The sequence below is a fragment of the Rhamphochromis longiceps genome, linkage group LG19 (assembly GCF_057381845.1).
Source record: "Rhamphochromis longiceps isolate RC_006_pf linkage group LG19, R_longiceps_female_GT1.1, whole genome shotgun sequence".
In the NCBI taxonomy this organism is placed as follows: Eukaryota; Metazoa; Chordata; class Actinopteri; order Cichliformes; family Cichlidae; genus Rhamphochromis; species Rhamphochromis longiceps.
In genome coordinates this window covers 2,945,402-2,965,538 of record NC_140575.1, presented here as the reverse complement: position 1 = coordinate 2,965,538, position 20,137 = coordinate 2,945,402, and the positions used below count along the sequence as shown (strand labels likewise).

The following is a 20,137-nucleotide window of genomic DNA, read 5'->3' as shown; positions in this document are numbered from 1 at the left end:
AGACCTGACAGACGCTCTGGATGACGATTCTGACCCCACGTGTTCGGCTCTGAGTGCTATCGCCTCATTGGCTGCAGCTTGGCCTCAGCTGCATCAGGGCTGCAGTCTGAAGCAGCTCGACCTAGACAGCTGCACGCTGTCTGAAATCCTGCGCCTGCACATTTTGGCATCTGGTGCTGACTGTAACCACGGGAATGCAAAGTTCCGCTACCAGAAGCAAGGCGGGTTCACCGTAATGGACGACCCTTGTGTGGAGCTGCGACTGGCAGATCCAGCGCTGCTGAAGAAGCTGTCATCCACAGCAGTGTATGACCTCACCCCAGGTCAGATACCATCTGCTTTGTGTTCAAGAGTCAGCGAATATGTAACAGATCAGATAATGATACAGTGATAGTGCTGTGTGCACGTTTCATCAGTCAGCATTGCTGTCTACAGGGGAAAAGCTGAGGATCCTGCAGGCTTTGGTGGGGAAGGTGCTGACATTGGCGTCCAGCAGAGACTTGATTGAAGACTGTGTGGAGGAGCAGCGAGCGGCGAGGCACGAACTGAGGGAGATTAGAGCTGAGCAGCACCGTAGGGAGAGGGAGGAGGCTGCACATAGGTATATGCACACGGGCGGGCACAGTTTACCAACAAATACACACAACTCGGCTGAAGAGTGAAGGTTATCTATCGGGCAGTGTAGATTTGTCAATATTGAAATCAATGTTCAGTCACCAGAACTGGTTAATAGACTGGTTCAGGCTTCTGTGCTGCAGTGTTTACGGGACCCAGTTCCTTCATAGTCTGTCCTACAGATGAGGACAAATAACCACCCGCCTGTGAAACCCTGTCAAATTTTGTAGTTTTGTTTTTTCTGTCATGAAAACGTTTCACCTCTCTCAAACGGTGGAGAGTCCCAGGCATTAAAACCCCCTCGAGGGTCGTTGACCCATTGATCATCTGCCTCATCACATGAGCCAAGGTGTGAAAAAAAGAGTGGCCACTAGAGGTTTGGGGTCAAACCACTGTGTGACCTTGCCTCATCCTTTCATGTGGCCTATTGAGGACATCTGACACTGAAGCCATGAGTTGAGCAAGGGCGGCGTGTCCAAATAGAGCTCACGTTAAGGGCTGTTCACATCACGAGACCAAAGATAAACGAGGTCCCATTTCTCTGAAATAATTCGAGCTGTTGAAAAGACACATTCGGAGGGTCGTCACGAGCTTGCACAGAGATGTAAGCACAATATGGAGCCGCCAAAAAGAAGGAGATCAGCAGATCGGGAGCACATTAAAAGCAATGCAGTGCATAAGTTAATGTAATTTGTTACATTGTCAACTGTGGCAAAAAAATAACAAACCACTTTGAGCCTTCAAAAACATTATACATCATGTACAATAGTTAAAAGAACCCGTATGTAATGAGAAGGATGTACAAAGGTACTCCTATATAGTGTGCTCACAATGCAGACATGCAGGGACACATGACCGTATATACAAAAGTCAAAGCTTGAACATGACCGGTTTAACCTGCTGTGTACTTCCAGGGTTCGTCTCCGTAAGGAGGAGAAGATGAGAGAGCAGGAGCAGAGGATGAGGGCGAAAGAGGAGAAGATGAAGGAACAGGAGCTCAAGGGACGACTTCAGACCAATGGGTACGCAGGGAACTGCAGACATTCGTAACTTTAGTGAACTGCCTCCTTCAGTAACTGGGAAGTGCAAAGTCATTTTATTCTGCCTGAAACGTTCAGACTTAAGATAAACAGCTGGCTTTCACATGTCGGTTACAGTCTTGGTAAAAACCAAGTAAAAGGGCATCTTTACCACGAGTGTATGACACTCCATCAGTCGTGTTAGCAATACTTAGGTCAATATTATAAAATCTTTGATTTTATTTGCCTTCCTACTGGTTTTCATTGAGTCTCTGACAGATATCAGAACGTTCTTGTATTTGTTCTGCAGTGACTCGTGTACAGAACATCACACTGGAAATGAAGAGGAGCAGAGCAGCAAGATAATGAAAGGTGAAAAAGACAACAAGAAGAAGCAGGAAGAACGATAACGTTTGTGAATGTCTGAAGTCAGATGTGTTTGTTCTGTCTTCCAGCCAAAGGAAACCAGAAAGAACAGCAGCAGCAGACGGCGTCTGACCTGAAACCTCCCACCAGCCTGACGGCAGAGGAGCTGGAGAGAGAGCAGGAGAAGGTCAGAAACAGACGCTGGTTATTAGTCTCTCTGTCAGGGAGTCGGGAACAGTTCTGCTGTTCACACTGTCATCGATACAAAGAGAGAGCATGTACGCACAGCACCGTCATACAGCAGCTATATCAGTCACCAACACTTCAGTGTTCTTTGAACATCCTAGTTCTTGTTGTCGTCTGATCTGAACAGGCTTTTAATTAAAGCCTTCTGCCAAAGTCCAGGCGTTTGAAACTGCTTTTAAAACCAGCGTTTTTTCCCCCTGTAGCAATCAGAATTATAAGTGGATGATTTACCTTTCCACTTGATTGTCTTAGTTTATTCAGTCTTTTTTTTTAAGTTATTACAATCAGAACAAATTTCCCACGTGTGGGACTAATAAAGGTTATCTTATCTTATCTTAACAAACACAACCGGGGCACAGGAAAGAGGAGAAGAGGGAAAAGACTGAAAATCTGCTTCAACAAGCAGAAAGAAAACAACACAGCAGGGAAACCATGGCAACAACCACACAACAGTAAATAATAAATACTGAATGGTACTGAGCAGCACACAGGACTAATGATGTTCAGAGGCGTGTGTGTGTGTGAACATGTCTGTATTCATAAAGCACTTTTTGTTTTTCGTGGCGTCTTCTTCAGCCAACTTTCTTAGTGAGAATGACAAAAGCCTAAAAAGCAGAAGAATTCAGTTTGATCCAGCTCTGTCGTCACTGCAGGTCAGAGAGCTGCAGGAACGCATCCAGAAAGCTGCAGCCTGCACCTGCCTGTTGCCTTTGGGTAGAGATCGTCTGTATCGCCGATACTGGCTGTTCCCTTCAGCCTCCGCCCTTTTTGTGGAGGCAGACCACTTCGGCCTGACCGAGGACATGCTGCAGCCTAGCCCAAAACCTGACCAGGACACAAGCACCACCAAGGTGGAGAAAGGAGAGGAAATGGCCAAGGATAAAGCAGCTAGTACAGGGTAGGTAACATTTTATACTGGGAGTGAACCAGTTAGTTTTACACACATAACACAGCTTTCTGATGGTGACGTGACTAAAAAGTGCCGCCTCAAATCCCGCCCCGCTCCACATCTGCAGCCCACCAATCAACCAGTCCAACCAGTGGTCCTTCTACAGTTCACTGGAGGAGGTTGATCATCTAATCGAGGCTCTGAATCCTCGAGGTCACCGAGAGAGCAGCCTGAAGGAGGCGCTGCTGCAGGAGAGACAGAGGCTGCAGCACCTGCTGAAGAGCTGTGACAGAAACAAATACGAGCACACAGGTAAGAGAGCCTGAGCCTAAATACATGGGTGGACATTAGGACTACAAATATTATTCAGATGCAGGTAGTAATCACTCACACCTTTTCTTTACCCAGAGGATCAAGAGTCATCCCAGGCACTCCCAGAATGCACTGCTGCAGCTGAGTCTATGATGGAGGTGAGACTCAGAGAGCTTCTGCTGGATATTGAGGACCGGATCCACCAGGGAACTCTGGGAACTCTGAAGGTGAGAGTTCCTGCTGACGATGGTAAAGGATGGGTATCCTAAGCCACAGCTGACTCATCTCTCTTTTGATGTTCAGGTGATGGATAGACAGGTATGGCGCTTGGCGTTAGAAGCTGGAAATTATGAGCTGCTCGCTTCTGATGGCAGAGAGAACACGGGGATGAACGGAAGAGTGGAGGCCATGGAGGTGGACTCTGCCCACCTGAGAGCCAGAGACAGGTGCGTAGTTTGGCCATGATGATCCAGTGTCCAAATCAGGGTTTCAGTCTTCGTGCGTTCAAAGCTGAACGTTCCTGTGTGCGGTGTAAACAGCTGCTTATTCTTCAGGCTTCAGGAGGTGAAGTCTGACAGCTCTGCAGCGTATGGGTCCAGCGGCAGTGGAACTCCTCAGGTGGTCAGCAACTCTGTACGAATCCTGGCTCAGGCTCTTACCAACATTGAGCAAGGCATCGAGAGACGCTTCCTCAAAGCTCCGCTCGGTGAGTTTCTTTACATGATCGCATGTAAATGGTGTGTGAGAGTGAAGGTGACTGCCTGACAGAAGAGCAGGAAAGGGCAAAATGTTGGTGGCACCAAAACTATTAGAGCTACATGTTTAAATGTACTAAACCTTTCCACTTGTGTTTACCGCATAACAACTGCCTCTTTCACATCTGCAGCTGATGAAGACTCAAAGAAGGACCATAAGATGAAGAACAAAAAGAAGAAAGATGAGGACCAAGCCAGTGATGGTATGACTGTCTTCTAATAATATTATCATCTGGTTGATATTCTACATTTCTCAGTAGAGCCGGGTTTCTATTTTAAAAATAAAAATCACTGTGGTCTTACCTGTGTGTGTCTGTGTGTGTGTGTCAGATGGCAGCGACTGTGGTAGAGTCAGTAAAACGGTGTTGGAGCGATGGAGGGAATCTCTGCAGTCCTGCTCCAGCCTGTCTCAGGTCAGATTATTACATATCCCATCTCAGTTATGTTCACTGCGTTTATTTTATCTTAATGAAAATCTGTTTATGGTCATGCAAGTTCTTCTTCCACCCCAGATATGTTTATTGAGCTGTTCACATGTTTGTATGACAGAGTGGAATTTACAGAATCAGTAATTGTTTTTTTTATGCAACACTATGTGATACAACAGCCTCCCACACACACAGTCCCAGCTGTCCAGCTAGTCTGTCTTAATGAGAAGCCTAAAAACTACCTGCTGGTTACAGCTGCAGAAATGTAGAGCTGGGTACCCAAATTCTACTGAAGGAGGAGAGTCTGTCACTAAGAGTATGTTGTGTTCAATCCAGATGTAATGCATTTGCAACATCATCATAAGCCAGAGCTTTAAGGGAGTTGTGTCTCTTTCCTTCCAACGAGTGAGAATAAGCTTCTTTGCAAAAATAATACAGTAGGATATAAAACATGGCTTTGCACTGTCTATCCCCACAGCATCATTAAAAATGCCCAGAATAGTTGTCAGTGGATCAGAGCTCAGGAAGAATTTGACACATTGAATCAAAGATGTCTGCCCCTTGGGACAAAAAGGTTTCTTCAGCTGGAGAGCATTTCTCACAGGAGAAAATTAACCTTCCTCTTTAAAAGTGTAGATGTAGAGCATTGAATTGAGTCAAGCACTGTCTTGCATCATAAGAGCATTTATGGATATTCTCCAAAACCTTTTCCCAGTGAATATCAGTGATTGTAATACCTAATCCCTCTTCTCATTTAGTTAAAGGACGAGTTCACAGGGCTCACTGACATTAGGCTCTGATAGATGCAAGAACGTTGGGTTACTTAACGTAATCCCTGGTTCTTTGATAACAGAGTGAGGTGTTTCACTATGGGAATCGCCTTGGCGTGACCAACTACGGAAGCTCCAATGCCACCACGTCTGTCTATGACAGACCTGTCGAGCCGTGCTCAGGGCTCCGCCCCCTCATTCTAACACGGCCGACCAGCTCCTCCTAACTCATTCCAAGCAGATTTCTTTCCGTGCCTAAGCAAGGAGGGAAGTGTTGGTGAAACACCTCACTCTGTTATCAAAGAACCAGGGATTACGTTAAGTAACCCAACGTTCTTTTTCTAACTTCGCTCGGTGTTTCACTATGGGAGACATGGCCCACTCCCAGATTGCGCCAGCTCCCGAAGCTACTCTCCAGTGCTACTCAAGGATCTCAGGTCGAACCTGAGGCACCAGAATCCAGCACTGCCTGAGCCAGGGATGACTGTGCAACATCCAGCCGATAAAACCGGACAAACGTGTGCGGCGTAGCCCAGCTTGCTGCCGCACAAATATCCTGGACTGATACACCTCTGAACAAAGCCCAGGATGTGGCCACACCCCTAGTGGAGTGAGCTTGGAGTCCCGGGGGGGCCTGCAAGCCCTTACAGCTATAAGCCAGAGCTATGGCCTCTACAATCCAATGAGCTAGCCTCTGGCGTGATACGGGCCTGCCCTTGTGAGGTGAGGCCCAGGAAACAAACAGCTGATCCAACTTCCTGAATCCAGCTGTTCTGTCAACATAAGTCCCCAAGGCCCGGACAGGGCACAAAGTGTTCAGCCTCTGCTCCCTCTCGGAAGAGAATGGAGGGGGGTGAAAAGCTAGGAGCTCTACTGTAGGGCACCTGTATGATGTTTCCAACACTTTAGGGACAAAGGCTGGGTTGAACCTCAGGTGTGCTTTAGTGAGTCCCGGGGCCAACTGTAGACAAGAGGGGTGAATAGACAGAGCCTGTAATTCACTAACTCGCTTGGCTGTGGTTAGAGCCAACAGCAGAGTGGTTTTAAGAGAGAGAAACTTCAACCCCCACTGAGGATGTCTAAAACGACTGACGGATCCCATAAAGGGACTAGTGGTCTATGAAACTGCCCCTGATCCCTCACTCTGATCAGTGTTGGGGAGATCAGGCTGAGGGGAGGGAAAGCATACAGCAGAGTTTTTGGCCATGAATGGGCCAGCGCATCTGCGTCTGACAGGGAGAAAAACAGAGGGCACGGTGTGTTTTCTCACGAGGCGAAGAGATCTACGGCAGCCTGGCCGTATCTCTGCCAAATCTGCTCCATCACCTGTGGGTGAAGCCTCCATTCTCCGAACAGTGGATTTCCTCTGGACAGGAGGTCCGCCCCCCTGTTCAGAATTCCTGGCACGTGAGTTGCCCGAAGGGAGAGGAGCCGAGTGCTGCTCCACACAATTATTTCCCTGGCTAACCTGTGTAGCTGCCGGGAACGGGTGCCGCCCTGGCGGTTGATATAAGCAACAACAGTGGAGTTGTCTGTTTTCACTAAAACATGTTGACCCCGGAGATACGGCAGAAAATGCCGTAAGGCTAGGAGCACCGCGCGGAGCTCCAGCACATTTATGTGATTCAGAGTGAGTCTCTGTGACCAAACGCCATTCACTGCTCTGCCCATCATAGTCGCACCCCAGCCTGACAGGGATGCCTCTGTGGTCAGCGTCACCCTGGATGATACTCCCCCGAGAGGTACCAGCGAGAGCTGTCGGGCTCCTCCAAGGCCGGAGAGCCGCGATACACGGCTGCGTTATTTTTACACCACGACTGAGATGTCGGCGAGGGCACAGCTGCAGAGAAGCGACCCACCGCTGAAAGTCTCTCATCATAAGCAGCCCCAAATGTACCACCGATATCACCGAGGCCATGAGGCCAAGGAGGCGCAGACAGAGTCGGAACCGCACGACTTTCCCCAGCTGAAAACGGGAAAGACAGTGAGTGAAGGATGCGATCCTCCGCTCTGAAAGTGCGATAAGAGATGGAGTCTATTCTGAGCCCCAGATACTCTGTAAACTGTGCGGGTTCCAAGTGGCTCTTTTCCAGGTTGATTGTGATTCACACGAGGTGGTAGGTGATTTGCTACCACCTCGGAGTCTTTTATCGCCTGCTCGTGCGATCGTGAGCATATTAGATAATCGCCGATGTAAAAGAATATTCTGATGCTGCCGTTCCTTAACGGAGGCAGCGCTGCCTCCACACACTTGCTGAACACCCTTGGGGCTAAGGATAGCCCGAATGGGATAGTTTGAAACTCGTACGCTACGCTCTGATAAGCGAACGTGAGATATTTCCTGTGTGGAGGATAAATGGCGATGTGAAAAAATGCGTCTGATAGGTCGATTGTAACAAACCAATCGCCTGTGTGAATTGAGCGACAAAGCGTCTTGTGTGTGAGCATTCTGAACGTGTACTTTCTCAAATGCTTGTTTAACACACGCAGATCCAGAATAGGACGGAGCGACGTTCCGTCCTTTTTCGGGATGAGGAAATAGCGGGAGTAAAAGCCCTGCTGAGCGGCTTCGCTCGGTACCGCACTGATCGCCTATTTGTGTAACAGGGAGGATATTTCCTCCTCCAGCACATTCGCTGAATCGCGACTGGCCACAGAAGCTAACACTCCGCCGAATCTCGGTGGTTTTACCGCAAACTGTAGTCTGTAACCATGGGAAATGGTTGACGAGACCCAGGGATGAACTGCGCATGCGCGCCACCGCTCCGGCCGCGCTGCGAGCGGGCCTCTGAAGAAGCGGTAGCGTGACGTCACCCCTGTCTCCCGGAAGGAGTTGGGGTCTCCCCCTCGGGAAGAGCGTGAGCTCCCCCCGCTGGGAACAAAGACAAATGGCAGTGACTTTCTTGTGTTTTTATTTTTGAAACTGGGGGGACATTCTGCCCTTGGCAAACTGCCTGGCTGCAGAAATGCACGTTTTATTTCTTTTGTTACCCCCAAACCACAGTGAAGTGTCTGGTGACTCTGGGCAGTGCTTGGTGACACAGAAGGAATGCTTGGTGACACTGCGCCATTTGTCCACAAGTCTGTCCTCCCTGAACTGGAGGAGGAGACTGAGAGGGTGCTCCTGGTGAACTGGAAACTTCCAGAGACCCTGAACCTTGGAGTGATTTGGTTACCCCTTCTAACACCTTCCTTCTCTTTGGGGGATAAGAGAGGGGTGACACAGAATGCTGCATGTGTGCTTGGCTGACCACTTCTTTTTCCCCTCTCTGGGGTGTGACGGCTTGTTCTTTGCAGCAGCTGCTGCAAAGTAATGCTTGCCCCAAGGTCTTTGGTTCTCTACCTTGGCCTGGTGGGCACCCTGCTGGTCTCCTGCTCCTCTCTGCATTCTGACCCCACTCTGTCTCCCTCTCACAGCTGCTGCTGTTGCGGCAAAGCCAGCTCTTGGCACCTGCTGGGGCTGAGCGTTAGGTTTTCTGGGTAAGCAGAGGTTGAATGCTTCTCCCTCCTGCTTTCTGCGGGTGCTTGTTTCTCTCATTCTCTCCAGGGCTGGGCCAAAGAGACCCTTAGTTGGGTCATAGGCTGCATCCATGACCTCAGCCTTCTGAGCATCACCTAGGTCTGACAGGTTTAGCCACAAGGCTCTCTCACCCGCGACTGCAAGATCATTAACCACGCAGATTTCATCCCAGAGGACTGGGTTCTGGGAACCCGAGTCAAGCTGACGGCCCATGTCTTCCAGAATTTCTGCCTGATATGCTGATGGCAGTGTGACTGCATTAAGCGAGCAAACTGACTGTGCAGCATATTTGTACATCCTTTGATAAATAGATGCCGTGAGGCGATCTATCTTGTTGGGCAAAGAAATGCTAGAAGAAGCTGAGATTGCCCTGCGGTTAGGGTGAAGGTTCGGTCAGCCCCAGTTCACCCATCCCCTGGATCTCAAGCTTAGAGAAGCCCTTGGTCAGAAGCTTGCTTTTAAAAGAGCTTGACCAATAGCGACTCATTTCTTTCATGCAGGCCGGGACTGCTGGCAGAAGCTGCTTCGATGGCGGCAAGGCTGGAGGGAGCCTTTTGCTGTCATACAGGTCGCGTTCTGCCCCTTCGGCATCCTGGGCGGCTGGACATGGGATGCCTAGCTTGGCCCGTTTGCAGACCTCGTACAAATTGCTGTCCACCGGGGATGCAACTTCAGCCACACTCGGTGTCCTGGACTGCTGGGGAGGAAAGGTAGAGTCATCCTCCTGTTCCTCATCCATGTCCACCAGGTCGAGGAGGTCTGAGTCGGCATCGCCCTCCGCGTCCTCGCCACCCGGCTCGCCCACGTTTTGATCGAGGAGGTCCTCGAACGATGGGGGCATGAGCAGGTCCTCTTCTTCCATCATGTCCGCCCAGCTTGTGGAGGCTCGCGGATGACGGATATTGCTCGTAGCAGTAGCGGCCAACAGGCAGGGGTCCTGACTGTTCGTTACTGCTACTCTAAGCCTCCTTTCCAGGACTTTCTCTGGCATCAAAGCACAGTGTGGGCATCCCTGAGGGCCACCAGTGAAGCCTGAGCATGCTTGGCACCCATACAGATGATGCACATTGGATGAGGGTCCCTGCCCGAGATGGGGGCATTGACGGGGCACGGGCGGGATGCAGCCTCTTTGGCCTTCGGCTCCGACCTTTTGGCAGGAGTAGGAGCCGCAGACATGGTTAGCGGAAAGGGGTGAGACTAGGCTACACCAGGCTCGTTTCGACACGTTAGCCCGTAAGTAGCTAGGACTAGCAGCGGGTGTTAAATCCGAGCCAGTCGCTGCGAGAGTCAGCTCGTCATGACACGTTAGCTGCACTCCTCTAGCCAATAGAGATTGAAAATGTGACGTCATTCAGGGGTAAAACCGCAAAGGATTCTGGGAACTCGTGGCAAGAGGTACTAGCGCACGCAGGCTTTCAATTGAAATCCGTTACACAGCAATAAAAAGAAACACAAAAATGGCAAGAAGCTGTTGTATTATTAACTGCAATAGCCGGTCGCATGACAGCCACGGGAAGCCGACGGGTAAAGAGATCGGTTGTTATCGGATTACGTCGTTGAAGAGAAATTGTTCGAGTCGTGTTTCCGAAGTAACAAAGAGGCGACTGGATTGCAGCCATTCAAAGACCAAATATAACGTCCCAGAACACTCCAGCTCACAGGTTAGTCTGCTCCAAGCATTTCCACAAAGGTCAGTCTGCTGAACAGAAATGGTCGTGCTATGCTCCTTTATTTATTGTGCATAAATAGTGAATTGTCCTGACACAATATTGCGTTTCGCTTCTGTTATTATGGTACATTGACAAAAACATATACTTTTATTCACAGGGTAAAACAGGTTTTTTGTATCACTAATTGCCCAGTACGATTACAACATACAATATTATTGTCACTGCTACATTTCTGTAACGAACCAGAAATTATTTCCACTACTAATTAATTACTGTTGAGCTCAAAGGTCCTATTAATAAACGGTTAACGAATGTGTATTTATGAAGACGATTTGTGAGACTGGTAAACTTATGATACGTACGATGGTCTGTCGTTCTACACGGTGCATTTCAAGGTCCTGCACCCATCCGTCCGTAAACTGTACCTGGGCTTGTTGCAGTGACCTGAAGTTACTAAACTTCATGAGTGTGTGCACTCACTCCAAGAACCGTATGATTATAAATATGAGCGTGGTGAAAGTTGGGCAGCACGCTAACGTCTTTTGTCCCTCTGTGTGCTCGTAAGGGTCTAACCCTTTCACTCCTTTGATTTTTTTCCTCGTATCTTTTCTTTGACTTTTCATCAAGTCTGTCTTTGTACATACCTTTTTGGGGGGCAAAGAAAAAGCAACAAGGTATTGGAACCGGAGAATGAACGTTTTGCGGTGCAGCATTTGATGCGGTACTTGGATTGTTTTTGCCTCCAGTTCCCGACATGCAATGCGCGAAAGTCATGTGGTCTGTCAATCTCTATATCATTAGCAACTTAATGCTAACCGAACCCTAGGTCGACTAACAAGCTAATGCTAGTGAGACGCTAATGTGGTTCGTGGCCTGCTAACAAGTTAATGCTAGCCGGACACTGAACGAACAGCTCGCCGTAACGCGTTAGCCCGAGTTACACAACATCGGCTACCTCGCTAACTAAAACCAGGAACCGCTGGGACAGCTCGCCTGACGCATTGCTGTTCCACAGTGCAACTCTAAGTACACTTCTTTCGAAGGACTTACTCAGCACGATCCAAACTGGAACCGGAAAAACTGCGTTCGGCGACGTGCTCCTACACGGGACGCCTGAAAACTGTTAAGCAGCTAATCAAGTTAGCCTGGATGCACTGTGGGAGCTAAAAGTAGTTTGTCACGGGAAGAAAGCGAGAATGAGTTAGGAGGAGCTGGTCAGCCGTGTTAGAATGAGGGGGCGGAGCCCTGAGCACGGCTCGACAGGTCTGTCATAGACAGACATGGTGGCATTGGAGATTCCGTAGTTGGTCATGCCGAGGCGATTCCCATAGTGAAACACCGAGCGAAGCTAGACAAAGAAAGTAATTTCTTCCTACGAGGTGAAAGTTGCAGACTTTTATCAAGACATTAATTGTTAAGACTCTCACAGCCCTGTACGCATTTCCTGACAGTCTCTCTTATCTGCAGGTATCTGGAAAAGTTTCTCCCTGGTAGCTTGAAAGAGGCAAAGACACTCTCCCAGTGTTGATTAGTGGTTGTCCTACCTGTTTCCAAAGTCTAAATGTGTTATGTAGAATAGATATGATGGGATAAAGACTTCAAATTAAAGTGTAGTTTAATCTGCTTAAGAATACGTATGGTGCTATGTTTCACCACATTGCTGTCATACATAGGCTGACGAGCTTCCTGCTCCAGTTACAACCATGTAGAGCAGGGCATCACGGACATCGGCAAAAAAAAATAAATGCTCGTACTCCTGCTGCCCCGATGTCAGCCAGCGCATACTGGGAATGGCACAGGCACCGATCGGTTTTCTATCGCCCATTTGCTGGGAGTAAGGGCGCCCTCCGTTTGCGGCACAGAGAGGAGAGGGCGGGGCGGCGGGGGATTCTCTGGCTGGAGCAGCATCTAATAACCAACTCGCAAAATAAAACAAAATAAAAACAAAACAACAAACACGAAAACACCAGACATCATGATACAGACTTTATAACCTAACTTTATAATTTGCACCGATGTTTTTTCAAAATTCTGTACACGAAAAGTGAGCGCGAGAGCCCTCGGTGCGCCTGCTCGCTGCTGAAGTCAAAGTAAACTTTATTGTCATCTCCGCTACAGACAGTCCAGTATGTAGAGAGACGAGACGACGAGGCTGCAGTTACAGCAGTGCAAGTAAACAAACAATATATATATATAAGAAGAGTAAGAAAATAAATATACAGTTTAGGACCAGGAGTAAAGGATCAATAACAATTTAAAATTTACAGTTTGATGATTTAAAGTCTCACACAAGCCGTCGAAAGGGGAGGGGCCAGCTGCTTCCAAATAGAGCACATTTCATTTATAATGTTGTAAATCCAAGCCCATTATGTATTCATGATTTGAATCCTGGGTTGTGTGAAATCCCAGAAATACACTTTAGACAAAGAGAATCTGTGAACTAAGGTCTGTTAGGTTAAGTTGTGGTGATCCTTGGGTTGAGGGATTTGTGTTCATACTGGAGTGCAAAATTAAAACCAATGTAAGATGGACAAGAAAAGTTCAAAGCCATCAGGTGCTCAGGTTAGAAAAAAGAGAAAAGAAGAGGAGGAGAAACGAGCAAAAGATGGAGGTAAGCAGATGTGTGATTGGATAATGGCAGCTCATCCTGAAACTATCAGAGTCAGAAAACTTTATTAATCTCTAAGGAAGTTATGAGAGTTACAGTTGCTCCAAGAAGAAATGGTAAAAATAGCAACAGTAACAGACTAAACTCCAAACAATACATTATGTTACAGATTTTAATATTAATTGGGGGGGGGCCTCGACTGTGTAGTCGAGGGCCTCTTTAGGATCGGTAAAGCGTTTCTTCATATTGCATAACACCTAGTATCCATCTGCACTTTGCAAATGCAGTGGTGAGGGCACTGGGTGAGGGCACTGGGTGAGTCCGAAGAGGCTTCCAGGCCTACATCGCTCGCATCATTCCTCTTAGGTTTAGGCTTCACAACTGTTGAAAAACTCTCAAAAAATCTATCCACATTGATTAGCAGGTTATAAATTTGCATGTTTGAGCGTATTCAAAGATTTATTTTTTAAGTAATTCTGATGAGCTATCCCACGGCTCACTAGCGCCCCCCTGAGCTCATGCAAGTTCTTTTCTTGTCCTACTCTTTGTTTTTTCTTTTTTCTTCTTGTGTGTTTGTATTTTTGACTGAGAAATGAAATTTTGAGAAACTTGGAGCTTTTTAGCCACCTCGGTGTTTTAGTTTTGTCTTTTTTCCACAAACCTTTTTTGAAGATAAAAACTTCAGAGATTTTAGCCAATATATAGTTTTAGGAATGTATTCAGGTTTATGTTGTGGTGATTTCTGCGCCGTCCTGATGTTTATGGTTGAATTAACGTCTTAACAAGTTTATGTGGTGGTTTGTTTTCAGGTGTTTGTTCACCTGTCCAGTCTGGAGCGAAGTATCCTGTGGTCTCGCTCCATTCTCAACGCCCGCTGTCGCATCTGTAGATGCAAAGGAGATGCAGACAACATGGTGCTATGTGACAGCTGTGACAGAGGACACCACACCCACTGTCTGAGGCCACGCATGAAGGTAGGCACACTACACCGGCACTGTGAGGGACAGCTTTGTTTGCAGGTGCACTAACACTGCATGTTTACAGTGCTGCTGTTTTCTTTCATCTACTATTTTGCATAAATGTGCTAAATTCAGAGATCTAGTGTTCCTTCCTCCTCCTGTGTACAAATTTCTAGTTTCACATATAAAATGTATGAAGTGTGTGAGCCATGAACCAGCAAGTATTTGGAATTAAAAAAACGTGCTCTCTGTGATTGCAAAACCTGCAGGTTGGGCAGTAAGCAGGTAAATGTTTTTTCCTGCTCCACCCAACCTTCTTGAACTTGCCATGAACAGCACCGTTACCAGGGATGTGCATGACAGGCTGAGTGATCGTCGCTGTTGTTACTAGTCAGTACCGGATTTACTAGTCCTTCAGTCTAAGGCTACGTTCACTCTGCAGGTCTTGATGCTTAATTCCGAGTTTTTGATCAAATCCGATGTTTTTGTCTGCTTGTTCACAGTACAAATAAAATGCGACAGCAAACGCGCTCTAGTGTGAACACTCAAAGCGCCCGCATGTGCAAAAGAAGACGTCACACACAGCGCGCTCTGTTTAGACCCAGAGCAACAGTATGTTTGACTGATGGCCTTAATATAAAGACTTCGGACTTCACGTTTCCCAATTTTTGCTTTAAGTTATTTTGTTATTTACATAATAATGTAAATAACCTAATAATGATCCTTATTGCTGTTTAAGAGAGGAGCGGTGCTTCAAAGGATAGCTGCAGATTTCTGTCAGAATCTGCAGATTATACAGTACAAATAAAATGTTTACGTTGTCTTCCCAAGAGTTTCGCTGGATGACCAGGAAGCGTTCACGTCGTCTTCTCCGGCGCTGATAATTGGCGTCTGTCTTGTGTCGGTGACGTAAAAGACGGATTTAATGCGACATGACCATCAAACAGCAGTCGCTTTCTGAAACATCAGATATGTATCAGATTCAGCACCACATACGAAAGTGACCCAGAGCGGATTTGAAAATATCGGATTTGTGCCGTTCACACTGTCACACCATGAGGCTGCCCCCAGCTGTTATGGGAGGAGCATGTCATACTGAGAGGAACCCCCATGTGTAGGCCTTAATACGCTGGAGCAATTACATCTGCCTTTTAAACTCTTTGAAAAGAATGAGCTGTGTGCACAGTTGGAAAGCTTCTGATTGTGAGGCAGCTTCAGGCTGAGCACGTGTTTGACATGTTTGAGGGAACCAACCAGTGTGTTTTCACTCAGTCTGTTCCAGAAGGTGAATGGTTTTGTCCAGACTGTCGACCCAAACAGAGATCCAACCGCCTCCCATCCCGTCAGCGCTCGTCTATTGACGAGGAGGAGGAAAGAGACTATGATGATGAGGAAGAGGAGGAGGAAGAGTCTGAAGAGGAGGAGGAGGAGGAATCTGAAGAAGAGTCAGAGGAGGAAGAGGAGCAAGAAGTTGTCGTGAAGTAAGTGTTAAAAATAAATCAATAAATGACCTTGTTCTTCAGGAATGAATCGTTCTGGAGCTTTTCTTTTGAATCTCTGCAGCCCTAAGAAGAGGCAGACTCCACTCCCCAAGGGCAAGAGCCAACAGGCCACACCCAAGAACAGCATCACCACGTCAGGGAAAAACACATCAGCCTCCAAGTGAGTGTCTACCATAGATTGACCTCTTAGGTCATGTAGTCCTGATGGCAGTTTTGCAATATTCCCTGACCTTACCTTAATTCCATTTTATTTATAGTTGCCTCAAGGCACTTTATAATATAAAGTAAAGACCCTACAATAATACAGAGAAAATACCAACTTCATATGACCCCCTATGAGCAAGCAGTTTGGTGACAGTGGGAAGGAAAAACTCTTTTAACAGGAAGAAACCTCCAGCAGAACCAGGCTCAGGGATGATACTGCCTAAGAAAAGCATGTATAATGTAAATGGTACATAGCCGATCATTAGAGATAGGTTGATCATATTTAAGATCGAAGAATTAATTAATGGCAGGACTTCTTTGAGCAGTTTTGTAGGAATGGGGTCTAAAAGACACGTTGATGGTTTGGAGGAAGTAATTATTGAAGTTAACTCAGAAAGATCAATTGGAGAAAAAGAGTCTAACTTAACATCAATGGTACTAAGAGTAGCTGTAGATAATGTTACATCTGTGGGATGATTATTGGTAATTTTTCCTCTAATTATAAGAATTTTATTTGTGAAGAAGTTCATGAAGTCATTACTAGTTAACGTTAAAGGGATGGTTGGCTCAACAGAGCTCTGACTGTTTGTCAGCCTGGCTACAGAGCTGAAGAGAAACCTGGGGTTGTTCTTATTTTCTTCAATCAGTGATGAATAGTAAGATGTTCTGGCTCTGTGGAGGGCTTTCTTATAAAGCAGCGAAACTAAACTTTAGTGCAGTCACAACAAGTCCTGATCTAACTTTACTATTTACTTATGCTAACTGTGAAACTTCATTTTGTGTTAATCTAGATGAGTTTGCTGTGTTTCCAGTCCCACTTTACTGACTCTGTCTAATCACAGATCCTCAGGGAAAAAGCCCATAACCCCTCCGGCCTCTGATGGGAAAATTCCAACCCGCTCCAGGAGTCGGACTGGTGCTCATGTGAGCCATGAGAACGTGGAGCCAAACAGTCACATAAGCAAACGCAACACCAAAACTGCACCAGCTCAGAGCGAGTCTCGCAAGAGGTCATTAACAGGTAAGCAGCCAGTCAGCAAACAGTAAACACCTGCTGAGGGTGAACTTTAACAACTAACATATAAACATCCACTCAACAATGTGTGCACCAATCAGTAACCAGCCAGTTAACATCAAATAACTCTGACAGGTGAACACTGTGGTCCAGGCAGGTTTCTGTGCAGTACAGGAGCATGGACCACAGTGGCACCATCCTGATTCTTAGCCAGCAGAATTGGTGCATTTGCTGCTCTGATCTGAGCACACATCGGTCTCTCCCTCTGCTCCTTGTAGAAACCGCCGCTCCTCGTAAACTGTCCAGACCCATCCTGCCTGTCCTTCCCTCGTCACACTCTCCAGGAGCCTCCTCATCGTCCTCTAACCGTCGTTCCTCTGGGAGGAACCAAGGAGTACACGAGCTGTCCGCCTGTGAACAGCTGACAGTGGAGCTAGTCAGACATGAAGACAGCTGGCCCTTCATGAAGCTGGTGTCCAGAACCCAGGTACTGCACCCATGTAGCTGTGTTTTAGTTTTATGTTTAGACCAACAAGAAGTTGATGAAAACGAAGCAGAAATGTTTCTCAGTCCGTTTACATCAGAATTAAATTTAGTCATCTTAGTAACAGTTAGATACTTACCTCAAACACAACTTGGTAGGAAAAGCAGACGAGTCAGGTTTAGGAACATGAACTATGGTTCAGGATGGAGGTTTAACTCTGAAGATGTTGTGGACCACAGCACTGTGCATCCTTTGTTTTGTGAGGGAAATGGATGCAGCAATATGCAGGTATGCTTTGACAGTACGTTTGGGATCATTGTCATGCTGGGAAATGGAGCAGTTGCCATTTAGACTTTTTCCACAGTAGTAATTAACTTCAGGCCCGGGTCGAGTCTATATTTGATGTCATTGTGTCTGACCAGAAACGCAGCCTGTAGCATATTTCTTCACCCGTTACATCTCCATACAGGTTCCAGATTACTATGACATCATTAAGAATCCGATTGCGCTGAACACCATCAGAGAGAAAGTCAACAACTGTGAATACCAGACTGCAGGTGAGCCACGTGTAGATCACTGCGGTCAGAACATGCGTGCTTCTGTGCACAATGTGAACATGTGACTCTCATTTCTCTCCATTTGGTGTCTGCAGGCGAGTATATCTCAGATGTGGAGCTGATGTTCTCCAACTGTCTTCAGTATAATCCTCGTCACACTAATGAGGCGAAGGCCGGACATCGACTGCAGCGGTTCTTCCACGCTGAGCTGAGCAGACTTGGCCTATTGGAGCACGGCTCTGCCCTGCCCACCAAACGCTCCCGACACTGAAGCAGACGCACTCCTGTCACCTTCACCGCCGTCCAGGGACTGGAAAGAGGAGACAGATGTAGAAGTTGCAGTTGTTTTGTTCCCGAAGGACTGAAAAGGTGTCAAAATATATTAGCAACCTGTGTGCTCCGTTAAGCAAAGGGATAACGGAGGGCAAAGGTCAGCAGAACCATTAAATTAATGTTAAAAAGAGTTAAAGTTCCATTGTTAAAATGAGCTTTTTTCCACTGCTTCTTACATGAATCTGTTCTGGGAGCTCTGCCCTTCTCATGTGTTGTGCGTTTAAAAGCGTCTCTCTCAAAATTAAATACGTTGCAGCTGCTGTGAGTTCATGGGAAAGTTGTGAGCTAGGCTTTGTATGACCTGCTGATCAGGGCATTTATTTCTAGTCTATTGGATAGACAGACATGTAGCAGATTGATGGGCACAGACACATTCCTGTGGCGCTGTAACGACAGTAGAGTCCCACCTGATTTCACCTGATGTTTCCTTTAATCCAGAAAAGCAAAAACCACTAAATACTCTGGGACTTGAGGCCCTCAGTGTTTTCTCAGGGATTTGTGATTTCAGTGTAAACTGTTTCAGCTAGTTTTACTGAAGCGGAGCAGCTGCAGGGATTCGGGGCTCAATCGATGGAAGTCTGTGGCCAGCACTATTACACCAGTAAATTGTATTTAAATAGGTTTTCTAGCATGTGAAGTATGACCAGATTGGTTTACAAAGGAACATTTAATAATAGAAAAATAACTGATTAATTCCTCTACATGAAGTTATTTGATGGCATGCACAGCCTGCAGCATGACCCTTGGGCTGACGTGATTGCAGCTTCCATGCACTCAGACTCACTGTGGGGCGTAGAGCTGAGTAACTTTAGCTTGGTTTGAACGGAAATGCTTGATTTTTCATTAGGATACAATCAGAAGACCATAAAAACTTTTTGGCTAAATTTCATTTAATGATGACACTGAAACAACAGCCTTGTTTTTATTGGGATGTATAAATTTAAAACACGCAGGTAATATGTACATGTACACCTGTTTATGCTAATTATCAATTCAACCAGACTGTGTTGATTGTGGCTTCCACAGACTTCTGTAATGATCTACTGGGTGAATTTCAAACTGTAACCAATAACATGCAGCTAGTAGTGCAAACCCTTTCATTATATTGCATTGGCAGAGTTATAGATGCAGTTTGAGAGACTATGAAGATGCTTCAACATCTCAGGAACACCTTCCCCCAGCTTAGCATTGAGACTCAAAGGATTCCTTTAAAGCTCCATTCAGACGGGATTCAGTTTAAAGGCGTGGATCTGAGTCTGTCGTGCATTGAGCTACTTGATAACAATTCTCCTTGTTAATCTGACAAAACACAAAAGTCTGATCAGATCTGATCACTAAAGAAGTGCACGATTTGAGCTGGTCCTTTAAGCTGCAGCTGCCTCTGTGGATTTGTAGTTTTTTGTTTGTTTGTTTGTTTTTTGACTACTGAGTTTTTCTACATTAGTTGTTTTGGTTTTGTCAGCATTGTCAATTACATGCTGTGATGATGATGATGATGATGTCTGCGTTGAAGGATGGAGGTCAGCAGTAGACACTACACTGGAGCTGCTGCAGCCTCACTCCTCCCCTCCCCATCTGCTGTGTATTTATTTAGCCTCAGTATTGTCTTTATTTATGACTGCTAGCCTCCCTCTTCCTCCTGAAGCTTTCATCTGTTTGTTGTTCTAATGTAAAAATAAATTGCCTTTTTATAAGCAACTACATCCAGTCACATGATCTTTCATCTTGAAAGTTGCTGTTGTGAATCTGTTTTCTTACATTATATATTCTTTTTTTTTTCGTACATTATAATCTGAGGCGATAACTGAAATATTCACCGGTCTTTGTTACTATCAAAATTAATCAGGATCTAAAAAAAAATGAAAGCCATCATGTAAAGTCCACA

At 46.4% G+C, this 20,137-nt stretch overlaps 1 protein-coding gene, 1 long non-coding RNA gene and 1 pseudogene across 4 annotated transcripts in view; 2 read left to right on the top strand and 1 right to left on the bottom strand.

The window, feature by feature from the left end:
- Positions 1 to 19,946, top strand: part of baz1a (bromodomain adjacent to zinc finger domain, 1A) — a 36,222-nt gene extending 16,276 nt beyond the window's left edge. For all 3 annotated transcript variants that reach the window (XM_085392424.1, XM_085392423.1, XM_085392425.1), the window contains 19 exons: positions 3 to 323; positions 436 to 601; positions 1,530 to 1,637; positions 1,945 to 2,006; positions 2,090 to 2,187; positions 2,900 to 3,144; positions 3,263 to 3,447; positions 3,544 to 3,674; positions 3,751 to 3,893; positions 4,002 to 4,153; positions 4,334 to 4,405; positions 4,533 to 4,615; positions 14,008 to 14,172; positions 15,430 to 15,638; positions 15,721 to 15,819; positions 16,706 to 16,884; positions 17,157 to 17,365; positions 17,832 to 17,919; positions 18,015 to 19,946. In XM_085392424.1, the coding sequence (XP_085248550.1) occupies positions 3 to 323; positions 436 to 601; positions 1,530 to 1,637; positions 1,945 to 2,006; positions 2,090 to 2,187; positions 2,900 to 3,144; positions 3,263 to 3,447; positions 3,544 to 3,674; positions 3,751 to 3,893; positions 4,002 to 4,153; positions 4,334 to 4,405; positions 4,533 to 4,615; positions 14,008 to 14,172; positions 15,430 to 15,638; positions 15,721 to 15,819; positions 16,706 to 16,884; positions 17,157 to 17,365; positions 17,832 to 17,919; positions 18,015 to 18,190 (2,891 nt within the window). In that variant the 3' untranslated portion in view covers positions 18,191 to 19,946. The remainder of the gene's footprint in view (positions 1 to 2; positions 324 to 435; positions 602 to 1,529; positions 1,638 to 1,944; positions 2,007 to 2,089; positions 2,188 to 2,899; positions 3,145 to 3,262; positions 3,448 to 3,543; positions 3,675 to 3,750; positions 3,894 to 4,001; positions 4,154 to 4,333; positions 4,406 to 4,532; positions 4,616 to 14,007; positions 14,173 to 15,429; positions 15,639 to 15,720; positions 15,820 to 16,705; positions 16,885 to 17,156; positions 17,366 to 17,831; positions 17,920 to 18,014) is intronic.
- Positions 1 to 20,137, top strand: part of LOC146646011 (uncharacterized) — a 238,836-nt gene that overhangs the window by 200,397 nt on the left and 18,302 nt on the right. The window lies entirely within an intron of this gene.
- LOC146646014 (uncharacterized) lies at positions 9,297 to 10,096 on the bottom strand (annotated as a pseudogene).